The following is a 14400-nucleotide window of genomic DNA, read 5'->3' as shown; positions in this document are numbered from 1 at the left end:
CACTTTTGGACACTACTCCGCCATGCTGTTATTTATGTCATGACTGTTGCACAATTAAAATGTGCCAGATCAGTCAGCTGGTGGGTTTTCAAAATAACAAATGCATGCATGTATTTTTTTGATAAATACATATTATATTGGGTGTATTTCCCACATTAATAAATACAAAGTACTTTGTGCCTGCTGCATCTTTCAGTTCTTTTAAATCAAGGCTGAACACTCTCTTCTTTGCTGCTGCCTTTTATTAAATCAAGTTTGAGGCTTTTGATTAATTCCTCACTCTGCACTGTAACTTTTATTCTTGTATTTTATCTGTCATTTTATTTTAGCTTATTTTCTATTCTCTTACTATTTTTAATTATACTTGAATGTCTGTTTATAATGGGTTTCTTCCTCCATCCATTCACCCCCAATGCACTTTTTTTTTCAGTGCGACCGCAATACATGATGGTATATATTGCTTGGTTAGTGACCATCGGTTGTACACTACTTTTCATGATGCATTGTGGGATACTTTGAGTGCACTATATAGGGTATAATAATTCTCACTATAGACCCTTTTCACATGACGTCACGACAAATGCGGCCGCCATTTTGGACATGTACTACCAGTAGTTTACCACAGCCAACATTGAGGAACGGCAGCAAAGAAAGTTTTTACTTTCAGCAAGACTTCCATCATGCCACTATATTGTTGTGCACCTGGATGTAGTAACCATCAACAAACAAGGCAAGGTTTATCATTTTATCGGATCCCAACAGAGAAGATGGATAGCGGCCATTAACAGGAAAGATTGGCAGCCCTCGGCATACCGCTTGTGTAGTGACCACTTTGTTGGAGGTAAGACGAACAAAATTAGCCAGAAAAGGCATTACATTGCTGTTAACATTCTGTGGCGGCGAGTGTGTAACCAAATAGGTTAAAATAACCCATTGTAACCTCTTTGTTCTTCTGTAGTAGCTATTGTTGACTAGCTAATGTCAACAACATAGTAGGTAGTATGTTACTGTAGCAATGTTTACGTTCAGTCATTTGGATGACTGTTAAAACCTTTCAGTCTCAAGTTTTTCCTTTACTGTATTTACTAGTTTACTGTAATTATGATCCGGCAGCTATTTACACCGGATCCAGTGTAAATAGCTGCCGGAGCCAACATCATTTCAGACACAGGGAGTGTCTTTCATCTAAGCAAGGTTTAATCTGTCTTCAGTATGGTTCATTTTTGCACTGTTTTGGGTTGTTCAAATCATTCAAATAGATACAAGGTATTACCATCTCCCTGCTATCAAGAAAAATGTTAACAAAGAAGCAAATTATTCAAGAACAACAAAGAAATGAGTAGTTAAAGAGAATACAAGAGGAGCTAAACCTGAAAACAAGACTAGAGGAGCTAAGCCTGAAAAAACACACAGACTGAACTTCACAACAGCTGCATGTATGTGAAACGGAAATAAATTGACTAAGACAGGATAAACTATTTTGGATAAAATTGTTCCTGTCTATTGCACACTTATGTAGGTGCAATTGGTCTTAAGTGATCAATCTCATAAAATCAGTCTCATGAAATCAGTCTCATTAATTATACCATTAATTTTGGTGTTTAATAATAAATTACCAAACAGCTAAATTATGGTATATTCCAAATTATTAATGACCACTTCCAATGCAGCAATAATGTATCACTTACCAAGCTACCTAAATGCTACAGCCAATGGCACACTGAAGGTAATTTGGAGGTCTTTTAGATTGTGTGACTTCAAGTATATTAGGAGCAACAAATAAACACACAGTTTCAATAATAATTGAATTTATTATAACAAAGATAAAAATGAGTAATAGCAGTTGAATACATTCAAATATGATATGGTCATATACTTGATGAGCGTGTGTGTGTGAGCGTGTGTGTGTGTGTGTGTGTGCGAGGGGAGAGAGCAAAGGTGTGTGTGTGTGTGTGTGTGTGTGTGTGTGTGTGTGTGTGTGTGTGTGTGTCCCATACGCGACTGCGCAGTGTGGGAAAGAAGAGACAAAAAGGGTTTGAATGTGAGCATGGGAAAATGCGCTGTAAAGGTTGAAATGAATCAGGGCTTGGAATGTGATCTAAGGTGTGTGTGTGTGTGTGTGTGTGTGTGTGTGTGTGTGTGTGTGTGTGTGTGTGTGTGTTGGGGGATGGTGACAACCTCGTGGTCCCTTGACAATAGAATTAGCCCTGGATGCTAATGAGACAAAGGAATTAGCTGTAGCAGCTAATTCCACTAGCTTATAACATTACTAAATCCACTGAAATCTTGATGAGGTCAAAATATGTGTAATGATGAAATTAAAGGTTAGAAAGAATAGCAAAAGAGCATGCAAAAGCCTATCTATTAATGCTGAGAGAACAGAATAGAACAATAATTAATTCAACACCCTGAGTGTCTACAGTGTACACAATTAAACCGTTCCTGAGTTTAAACTCACACTACTTCATAAAGCTAATTCCTAAGACTAGTCTTCTGCCCAAAATGATGAGCGTGACCAGTCTTACTTCCAGTATCTTGCCTATATGCAAGATTATGGAGATGTTCCAAAACTTCTGAGTCCACCGGAGCACATGGGTCATTTCCCGTGAAAGCAGAGAATTTCTTGGTCCAAACTTCAGCGTTCGTGAGGAAAAGTCTCTGATCAAACAATGTGCACAGCGCTTTTTAGTCAGAAGGAATCCGGTCGCTTCTAACTTTAAATTAACTGCTTTGGGCGGCAGTCGTAACGTTACTTATAATACGAATAAAACCGGTTATAACTCAACCAAGAAAGAGAGAATGCAACTCAAGTAGTTTTACCATGGCCAGTGGCAAATGAAAGCGCGCTAAATATCTCTCCTTGCAAGAAAGACGTCTTTATCTTGGGTGCTCTGACGAGCGGATCTCTTTGTGCCTGCAGATGGGATGGTCCAGACGAGAGAGAGTGAGTGGAAGCGTGGCTCAGTTACTTATGGCTTCATGGAGGATGTGACATAGGTAATCCCGCCCAGGCGTGACGTAGGTCATCGCGGAAGTTGGTTGATGGGATCTGTAGTTCTTAGAGAGACGGGCTGTTGTACCTACAATCCCCCTTTTGGTCTCAGGGGTATGACGGAGTCGTAGCACTGAGAGCACAGTACCATACAGTCCACATGTCCGTAGTCCTTGAGGCAGCATCCTCTGTACAGTTCATGGTGTCCTGTGAAAACTGGGTAAACTCATGAGTCCTAGTAGGACAGTTGGAGGCATAGGCATTTGGACCTATAAGCAGGCTATAGGCATTTGGGCATATAATCACTCTATCTAACTAGGTCAAAGTCACATCTATAAAAAAACCCCATTAAACATTACATAGTTATTTCATTTCCGATGCATAAAAAGAAAAGAGAAGAAATGAAGGAAGAAAAGAAGTATTAGTGTTTGGGTTGGTAAATGTGACTGTGAATGTTGGTGTACACTTATGGGTGAGTGAGGCGTACAAGCTAGGTGGACAGGATGGGCCTAACTGTCGTCCACCCCCTTTTGGAGTGAGGACTGTTCAAAAGGTTTGATTTGATTGTTATGGACCCATCGATATGAGGGCGTTTGATTAGGCCTGGATGTCCTAATGCGATACGTGACGGGGGACAGTTTTCCTATGATCGAAAGCTCCCAACCAGTGTGGTAGGAACTTTTTTTGTTGAGACTCCTACTGGCTTAGTAAAGTTAAAGTATAGGATTTTGTCGCCTATTTGATATTTGTGATGGGAGGCTTTTCGGTCATAGTAGGCCTTTTGTCCTTTTACGCTCATTTCTATTTATCTGTTGAGGGGTCTGACCTCTGTAACAGTTCTTTAATCTCAGCCAACTGGGCTTTCAAAGAGTCCAGCTCTGAGCGGAACTCACCAGGTTGGTCTGAGTCACTGTGTCGGTCACCTCTACCCCTACGTTTAGAGCTACGGTCGGAGTGCTCCTGCCGTCTCTGGCCAGAGCGGGGATGACAGTCTTGCTGCCAACCGCCTTGTTCCTTATGACCCTTTTCATGTGATAGGTGGTTGCCATGGTCACTGTGACCTTGCCCTCGGTCCCTCCTGGCCTTACCTTGCCGATTCTTCCATTCACCCTGGTGATGGCTCGGCAAGGGGCGGTTCAGACCGGGATTTCCCCAGGGGGGGGTCCCCCTTTTGGAGCTTCACCTCCTTCTAAGACTAGCGGGGGCCCGTCTGCACTCTGGAGACTAAGGACTCTGGGTTCATCATTGTTTCTGTCTGTGGTTTTGACAATGGTCTCCCAGGTCATTTGGGCTAGTTGCCTAATTTCCCTCATTGAGTAGAACCCTTGTCGACACACCAGTGTGACTTGAGTCCGCACGCTTGGGTGGAGGTTATTTAGGAAGAGGGTTTTGAAGCCTCTATCTTCTTCCAAGCCTGGTGTGCTACTACCCTGGAAATAGGCAGTATGTAGCTGTCTATAATATTCGCTAGGCGCCTCAGACCGTTTTTGTTTGATTTGTATAGCACACAATGTCGCAGAGGTTTCATCCATGTACGGTGCATATTCTTCCCTCATGTAATTGCGAAGTTTCGAATAACTATCGCAAACGTTTGGGGGTAGCATCTCTAAAAAGGCATGAACGCTGCTACTGGAGGTCTTCCAGATCAGTTTAAGTTTCTCCCGCGTTGTGGCTTTCGGCAGGTCCATCAGACATCGGTCTATTTCTCGTAAATAATCATTTATGTTGATTCTTTTATTCTCAGGATCAAATTGCTCAACATCTTTGGCAAGTAGGTCAATTTGCCGTAAGCAAAGGGTTTGGTGCACGTCCTTGTGCGACCTCCTTGGCTCTCCTGAGTACTCACTATCTAAGCTACTCTGGTATTGCTCCCGTTTCGCACTAGATTCATAGCCTGATTCCTCCGAACATGGGTCAGGGATACTGTAGCACACTGACCTGGGTGTGCTATGGTTCTGGGCTCGGGATAAGCACAGTACGGCTCCACCCTGGCTAAACGATGACGGAGTCGTGTAGCGAGTTGATGGAGTTTGGCGGGGTGTCTGGTCCTCGACCAGGCAATCCACGGTGTCCGGTTTGGATGCCTCTTCCCGCTCTGAGCTTTGCCGCATTGTTGGGGGTCTTTCACGCCCCTCGCACCCTTCTTGGGGGGTCTGCTCCTTGGCAGCCCTCTTGGCGGCCATTTCGGCTTTATCTAGCCTTTTGGCGCAATCATCAAGGTCTTCAAGAGCTCACGTTCCCTATATAACTCATTGTTATCGGCTGCCAGCTCGGCGTTGCTGGTGGTCAGCCTGTCAACCTCTCCGCGGAGGCGTCTGATTTCTGAATCAGCATTTTGGAAGTATGATAGGAATAGCCTATCTAGTGCCTCTTGGACACTAATAGTTGTTCCTTTTGGATCTCTCATATGTTTATTTGAGTTATCTATGTTGTTTTGACATTCACCCTTACTCGTGTTCCTAATGTTTGCCTTTTCGGAGGCAGAGCAGTGAATGAGGTCTGCGATGACCTCAAGGAGAGACACGTCTTGAGCGTTGTCTTCAACTTCTGAGATACGAGGGGATGCCATTTTGCTTAGGTTAGGTATTAGGTAATTAATTAATCAATGAGTTAATTTATTAATTAATTATTATTAATTAATATTAACTATGTAAATAATTAATCAGTTGATAGTTTGTTTTTGTTTGAAATGCTATCTCTTGTCCTAAGTTATCAAGAGGTTATTAGTATTTTGTGATATGGTTATCACGCTACTGTTAACTGTTAACACACCTGGGGATGTACCTTGGCAACTGCTGAATCACACTGATAATTTATCTGTTGTTGCAACAATATTCAAGAAGTCAATGAACCAATCTCCTCACATGGGGCATCAATAATGTAGGTATATGTATGTGCAATTGGTCTTAAGTGATCAGTCTCATTAAATCAGTCTCATTAAATCAGTCTCATTAATTATACCATTAATTTTGGTGTTTAATAATAAATTACCAAACAGACACACACACACAAATTATGGTATATTCCAAATTATTAATGACCACTTCCAATGCAGCAACAATGTATCACTTACCAAGCTACATAAATGCTACAGCCAATGGCACACTGAAGGTAATTTGGAGGTCTTTTAGATTGTGTGACTTCAAGTATATTAGGAGCAACAAATAAACACAGTTTCAATAATAATTTAATTTATTATAACAAAGATAAAAAATGAGTAATAGCAGTTGAATACATTCAAATATGATATGGTCATTTACTTGATGAGCGTGTGTGCGTGTGTGTGTGTGTGTGTGTGTGTGTGTGTGTGTGTGTGTGTGTGTGTGTGTGTGTGAGGGGAGAGAGAGAGAGAGAGAGCAAAGGGGTGTGTGTGTGTGTGTGTGTCCCGTACGCGACTGCGCAGTATGGAATGGAAGAGACAAAAAGGGTTTGAATGTGAGCGCGGGAAAATGCGCTGTAAAGGTTGAAATGAATCAGGGCTTGGAATGTGATCTAAGGTGTGTGTGTGTGCGTGTGCGTGTGTGGGTGTGCATGTGTGTTGGGGGATGGTGACAACCTCATGGTCTCTTGACAATAGAATTAGCCCTGGATGCTAATGAGACAAAGGAATTAGCCATAGCAGCTAATTCCACTAGCTTATAACATTACTAAATCCACTGAAATCTTGATGAGGTCAAAATATGTGTAATGATGAAATTAAAGGTTAGAAAGAATAGCAAAAGAGCATGCAAAAGCCTATCTATTAATGCTGAGAGAACAGAATAGAACAATAATTAATTCAACACCCTGAGTGTCTACAGTGTGCACAATTAAACCGTTCCTGAGTTTAAATTCACACTACTTCATAAAACTAATTCCTAAGACTAGTCTTCTGCCCAAAATGCCAGTCTTACTTCCAGTATCTTGCCTATATGCAAGATTATGGAGATGTTCCAAAACTTCTGAGTCCACCGGAGCACGTGGGTCATTTCCCGTGAAAGCAGAGAATTTCTTGGTCCAAACTTCAGCGTTCATGAGGAAAAGTCTCTGATCAAACAATGTGCACAGCGCTTTTTAGTCAGAAGGAATCTGGTCGCTTCCAACTTTAAATTAACTGCTTTGGGCGGCAGTCGTAACGTTACTTATAATACGAATAAAACCGGTTATAACTCAACCAAGAAAGAGAGAGCGCAACTCAAGTAGTTTTACCGTGGCCAGTAGCAAACGAAAGCGCGCTAAATATCTCCCCTTGCAAGAAAGACGTCTTTATCTTGGGTGCTCTGATGAGTGGATCTCTTTGTGCCTGCAGATGGGATGGTCCAGACGAGAGAGAGTGAGCAGAAGCGTGGCTCAGTTACTTATGGCTTCATGGAGGATGTGACGTAGGTAATCCCGCCCAGGCGTGACGTAGGTCATCGCGGAAGTTGGTTGATGGGATCTGTAGTTCTTAGAGAGACGGGCTGTTGTACCTACACTTATCAACCTGTGTGATTCAGTTGTGCCTTCTGAATAGAGAATAAACGAAGAGGGAACTGAACATTAACCGTTTATTGAAATTATTATTATAAGGGTGATTATAGTTACTATATGACTATAGCAACAACTGGAATGTGCTGATTCTGTTTTTGTTTGTAATTATTGTACCATCCACTATTAGATAAAATTAAAATAAAATCTTACAGTATTGTTTGAAAGTCTAGAGCAAGATATTTTGTTATTTTACAAATAACACTTCAGATATTGTTTTAACAATAATAAGTATCACTGTATAAATGATAGAGTGCAAATTGCTTTGTACCTAGATGTCATGGGGGTTGTTGAGACATAGAGGGCCAGGAATACCATTTAGCCCACAGTTCAGGTAGGAATCCTTTGAGAGCAAATGCTTTGGCTTCCGCAGCACTCTGTTCCCAAAAACTCATCTCATCTCATCTCATCTCATCTCATCTCATCTCATCTCATCTCATCTCATCTCATCTCATCTCATCTCATTATCTCTAGCTGCTTTATCCTGTCCCACAGGGTCGCAGGCAAGCTGGAGCCTATCCCAGCTGACTACGGGCGAAAGGCGGGGTACACCCTGGACAAGTCGCCAGGTCATCGCAGGGCTGACACATAGACACAGACAACCATTCACACTCACATTCACACCTACGGTCAATTTAGAGTCACCAGTTAACCTAACCTGCATGTCTTTGGACTGTGGGGGAAACCGGAGCACCTGGAGGAAACCCACGCGGACACGGGGAGAACATGCAAACTCCACACAGAAAGGCCCTCGCTGGCCACGGGGCTTTCCCAAAAACTGATCTTGGGAAAAATTATTTACAAAAAGAAGGTTTTCTTGCTTTTGTAGTTTTTTAAAAACTGTTCTTCCATGCCAGGACTCTTTGGGAAAAGAAGGTATATTCCAACATGTAGCTAACACTAACACTAGGCCACAAATCTGCACCATCACTCCAGTCGTTTTGAGGAATTTTGTATGGATCAGAACCACTAATAAACTCTAATTTCTGTATATATCTATCCTTCGCTTCTTTCTGACTAAGATTATCCAAGTAACCCGGTAGTAGAGCTTTTTAGCTGTAATTTTCTTTGGACAACAGCAACACACATTGAACATCTTCACTTGGCTTCAGTATGTAAACAAAGTTTGCTTGTCCCCCAGGTCCAGGGTAGCGATGGTTGCTAAGGTAAATCTGACTTCAGTGCAAGGAGTCTATTGTCCACAGACTGAGACAATGCAAATTAATACCACACACATTTGACAGTTCCCCTTCGTCCATTCACAACAGAAGGAGGAAGTTTAAAATTTTAACATTTTGACACAGTAAATATTAACAGATAGTGGCCACAGAGGTTTTAAAAAATATACAGCAGCCAGTCAGACAAAGTTGCACTGTGTATTTAACTCGCATGTGTCCAAATCTCCTACCTTTCCACAGAGGTAGACAATGTTTGTGTCCGGGTCATGGAATGGAAGTAGCACTCCATTGCTGGTGTCCATCTCATGTACTGAAATTGGCTCATCCATGTTTTTCTGTAAATTAAAATCAAGTGTCTAGGCATGTGACGTGGCAAACATATCTCACACACACACATACACACACACATATATATATATATATATATATATATATATATATATATATATATATATATAATGAACACAATGATTTTTACATTTACATCAACATGATTTTTGATTTACATTTACATGATTTTTACATTTACATCAACAGCTTTATAGAAACAATTTGAGTGCATTCTAGGAGCAATGGAATACTTCTAGTGCAGGCTAAGTTTTCTGTGTTTTGCTGATTGTTTTCATGAATAGAATACTCTGTTTATCATCTATTTCTTGTATCAGCTGAATACTCAGTGTTTGTCTGTTGCTTGTTAGGCACATGCTACTCTATTACCTTGTGTTTACAGCTGCTTAGCTCCTAGACGGGATTTGCCCATCAGTTTCGATTGCACAAGTGATCAGCTTTTTTTCATTTGTTAATTAGGAGGGCTTTTAGTACGGTTTCAAGTGTAGTGTTGCTTCTTCCCATAATCTCTCCTCCTCTCCTACCACTGCCATAACCTGTTCATTATGTGTCTCTACCCATCCTTGTTTGTGCTCTCACGCACAGAAGGTGCTTCCACTGCCATGGCTCTGTGCAAGCACAGTGCCTCTCCAATCTCATCTACCCTTCATCTACCTCCATTGACACCTTCTGGATTATGGAAGTGCCAGTCTGCCACATGGAAAGCTGACTTCATTTCTGTCTATGCCTCCCTCCTGTTCCATCACATTCTTACACTGACTGAGACCTGGATTTCAGCTGACACCACAAGACCTGCAGCCACCTCCTTCTCCTTTTTCACACCCCACAATCATCTGGTCATGGTGGTACTGGTTTGTTGATCTCTCAGTCATAGAAGTTTTCACCTCTTCCACTCTCTCACCTCTCCATCTCCTCCTTTGAGTTTCACTCTGTTTCAGTCTCTTCTCCTGTTAACCTGTTTGTCATTGTTGGTTATCGCCCGCCAGGTCCTGTGGGATGTTTCTTTGATCAACTGGACATCCAACTCAGCTGCTTCCCAGAAGATGGCACCCCAGTGATGCTCCTGGGAAACTTCAACCTTCACTTAGAAGCCTCCCACCCTGCTGCCTTCCTTCCACTACTCCACTCCTTTGATCTCTTCCTGCTGCACTCACCTCAAACCCATAAATGTGGTAACCTTCTAGACCTGGTCATCCTCACAAACTGCTCTGCCTCAGATCCCACAGTTACCCCTCTCCAGCTGTATGACCACCACTTCATTTCATTCTCCCTCCCTCTTCCTCTCCACCCCTCCCCCTACCCCCACTGTTACTGTCTGTCAGAACCTCCACTCCCTCTCTCCCTCCTCTCTTGCCTCCTCTGTCACTATTTCCTTCCCCCCCTTGAATCCTTCTCCAATCTCCCCATTGAATCTGCAGCATCTTCTCTGCTCACCTCTCTCTCCTCATTTAACACATTAAGCATTATCTCCTCTTGCTTTAAGGCAATCAAGATCTTTCCCTCTTAGTCCATGGATGTCTGAAACACTTTGCTCCAGCAGAAGTAGCCTGCTAGCAGCAGAGAGGAAGTGAAGAAAATCCAGGGCCCCAGCTGACCTGTCTCACTGCCAGAACCTCCTGGCCAAGTTCACAACTTCACTCACATCAGCCAAGATCAAATTTTATCAGTCAGTTTTACTCATAACTATCGATCTCTAACTCTCATCAACTGTTCTCTGTTTTCTCTTCTCTCTTCAGCTCTCCACCAGCTGTACCTCAGTCCTCCATCACTGTAGAGGACTTTGAGGTCTTTTATGAAGAAAAGATCATGGTCATCCATAACTCCTTCACCACTCCTGCCTCCCCCTCCTATCCCAGCCTTGTTTCTTCCCCCTGCTCTCTCCTTTTCCCTTCTTTCCACATTTGATGTTCTCCCAGCTACTGCTCTCTCACTGTCCTGTCACCTGTGCCCTTGACCATATCCCCTCATCGCTCCTCCAGACTATCCCTCCTGATATCCTCCCATTTACTCATTTCTATTGTCAACTCCACCTCATCCTCTGGATACTTTCCCTAGAAAAAACCCAGCCTAGACTGCTCTGTCATCCAGAACTACTTCTTGGTTTCTCTTTTCCCCTTCCTATCAAAGACTTGAATGTGCTGTTGCTACTCTCCTCTTTTCTCTCTCAGAACAACTTCCTGGAACCTCACCAGTCTGACTTCTGGGCAGGACACTCAACCAAGACTGCACTTCTCTCTGTCAGTGAGGCACTTCAGGCAGCACATGCCACTTCCTTCTCCTCAGTCCTGATTCTCATAGACTATTCTGTTGCATTTGACACTGCTGATTGTGGCAGCGGGGGCATGGCCGAGCATCGGTCTGTGAATGGAGAGCGGAGTCAGGGAAGGTGAGTGGTCGTATCACTAAACCTGTTGTCAATTAACGTGTTTGTGTGTCTCCTTCAGTGACTGCACCCGATAAAAGGAGAGTGAGAAGGGGAGGTTGGCGCCGAGGGCTCGATAATAGCCTGCAGGGGTGATAGTGTTCCGGCGCCGCGCCGGATTTCCGGCGTACCGTGGCTGGGGGAAAAAAAAATCTAGTTCGCCCATTGTCCTGTGTCATTCTGAGATGCGCAGATAGACAGTAAAGGGAATTCGCATGATATGGAACTAGTGGGAAAAAAGTGCCGTCACGGCACGAATTAGACCCTCTAATTCGTGCCGTGATGGCACTTTTTTCCCACTAGTTCCATATCATGCGAATTCCCTTTACTGTCTATCTGCGCATCTCAGAATGACACAGGACAATGGGCGAACTAGATTTTTTTTTTCCCCAGCCACGGTACGCCGGAAATCCGGCGCGGCGCCGGAACACTATCACCCCTGTAGCCTGTGTGTGTGTGCGCGCATGTGTGAGAGAGTGAGAGTCTTTGAGCCCTATGCTGAAAAGCAAAAATAAAAGAAACACACTTCAATGTAAACAACCGCCTGCTGTGCTTCTGTGCTCCACCCATATCAGGGTCTCGCTACACTGATCATCCCAGCCTCATGTCATCCCTAGGCAAGGCAAGGCAAGTTTATTTATATAGCACATTTCATACACAGTGGCAGTTCAATGTGCTTTACAGAAGTAAAAGCAAAACAGTAAGCAATAGAAAATAAAATTACATAAAATAAATGGGGAAGAAAAATAATAAGAATTAAACAATAGTAGAAATAAAATAATAAAATGAAGTAAAAGTTCAATTAAAAAAAAAACAGCAGAATAAAATAGAATAAAAGTTAAGTAAAATTTAAAACATCCCTATCCACTCTGGGGATCTGTGGGACAGCCCTGGACTGGTTCAAGTCCTACCTACAGTATCAGCACCATACCCACTTACCACTGGTGCCCCTCAAGTTTCAGTCCTTGGGCTGCTTCTCTTCTCCCTCTACACCCAGTCTCTCAGCCCAGTTATCTCTGCTCATGGGCTATCCTACCACTGCCATGATGACGACACTCAATTGTTTCTCTCTTTTCCTCCTTATGACACACAGGTTTGTGTGACATCCAGAGGTAGGTGGACAACCATTACCTGAAGCTCAACCCAGGCAAGACAAAGGAGATCTACATTCTCGCTCAATCATCTCCACTCCTGGACTTCGTCATCTCTCTGGGGACCTCTCTATCGCAATGTGAAGAACCTGGGGTGGTGTTTGATGACAGGCTCTCCTCCTCAGCAAACATCACTGCAGTGACCCGGACATGCAGATTATTATCCTTTACAATATCTGAAGGATCCACCCCTTCCTCACCACTACTCTACTCAGCTCCTGGTCCAAACACTAATCCTCTCCCGCTTAGACTACTGAAACTCTCTCTTTGCTGGCCTTCCAGGATCTACTATCAGACCCCTGCAGCTCCTCCAGAATGCTGCAGCCTGCCTGGTCAACAACCTCCCTCATTCCTCACACATTACCCATCTGCTTGCTGCCCTTCACTGGCTACACATTGCAGCTTACATCAAATTTAAGACATTAGTGCTAACTTAGCAGGCAGTCAAGGGGTTAGGTCCAGCATACATCCAGAGACTGATCTGACCTTACACACCAGCCAGATCCCTATGCTCTGCTGTTGCTGATGACATACATCAGATGACATACATCACAATAAGGTAGACACATCTGTGTCTTATTGTTTTGAAAGTCACTGTCATGTAAAACAACAAAAGTTAATGAAAGCTACATAACCGACATGTCTAAGTTATTTCATTCAAGCACACCACTTATGCATGTTCTTCCAAATACTGAGACTGTGTTAGAACTATGGATATGGATACTCCAAGCAATATTGCAGCACATTAGAAACAAATGCTATCAGTGCCAACATCAACAAGGCTGTCACTAGTAGAACTGACATCTGTTGTCAGCCTCTAAATACACGGATATTAGACAGGTGATATTGATAGCCAAGTGCAATATCAGTCCCCAGAATACTGTAGATGAAAAGCTATCCCAGAGATAAATGCAAGCAAAGGACAGCATATGCTATCAAAATTACCTGTGTAGTTAAATAGAAAAAAATAGAAGCCTTTATTTTGTCACATGCACACTCAAACACAGTGAATTCGTCCTCTGCATTTAACCTATCTGAAGCAGTGAAACGCACACACACACACACACACACACACACACACACACACACACAAGTGAGTAATGAACACACACACATACCCAGAGCAATGGGCAGCTATGCTACAGTGCCCAGGGAGCAGCTGGGGGACAGATCCCTTGCTCAAGGGCACTTCAGCCAAAGGCCACCCCATGTTAACCTAACCAGAGCACCCAGAGGAAACCCACGCAGACACAGGGAGAACATGCAACCTTCACACAGAAAGGCCCCCATCAGCCACTGGGCTCAAACCCAGAACCTTCATGCTGTGAGGTGACAGTGCTAACCACTACACCACTGTGCTGCCCACCTGCTGTAGTTACCTATCCTTGTGTTATGCCAATATGAAAACAGCTGTCCTTGCTTTACTCATCAGTCTGTGTCTATATATAAAATAACCCAATATTTCTTGAATTGTTGCCTGCAATATACAACCAGTTTAGCTAAGGTTAGTTATCTAGCACCAGCTAGTTCCTGTTGCCAACTGCTGCATGTATGACCTCCTACTGTTACCTGCCTGGGGGTGTATTCATTACCTCCACTGGGGGCAAACAAATAACCATGTTAAGAGAAAGTTGTTTCCCCCCATTAAGGTTCTGTTAAACTACAATTTGGATTTTTATACTATTAACATGTTTCATGCCTTGCATATGGCCACTCAAGCTTTGTTCCATCCTTTTCATTCTGATTACTGGTTGGCAAACTTACAGAACTGAAGAGAACTGCAGAGATATTGCTCCAACTCTA

At 43.1% G+C, this 14400-nt stretch overlaps 1 protein-coding gene across 2 annotated transcripts in view; it reads right to left on the bottom strand.

Annotated features, from left to right (window-relative positions):
• coro1cb (coronin, actin binding protein, 1Cb) overlaps positions 1 to 14400 on the bottom strand; it is a 339064-nt gene that overhangs the window by 90584 nt on the left and 234080 nt on the right. For both annotated transcript variants that reach the window (XM_060912765.1, XM_060912764.1), the window contains exon 10: positions 8907 to 9011. In XM_060912765.1, the coding sequence (XP_060768748.1) occupies positions 8907 to 9011 (105 nt within the window). The remainder of the gene's footprint in view (positions 1 to 8906; positions 9012 to 14400) is intronic.

Source organism: Neoarius graeffei, chromosome 28 (genome assembly GCF_027579695.1).
Source record: "Neoarius graeffei isolate fNeoGra1 chromosome 28, fNeoGra1.pri, whole genome shotgun sequence".
Classification (NCBI taxonomy): domain Eukaryota; kingdom Metazoa; phylum Chordata; class Actinopteri; order Siluriformes; family Ariidae; genus Neoarius; species Neoarius graeffei.
This window is presented reverse-complemented; position numbering and strand designations above follow the sequence as displayed.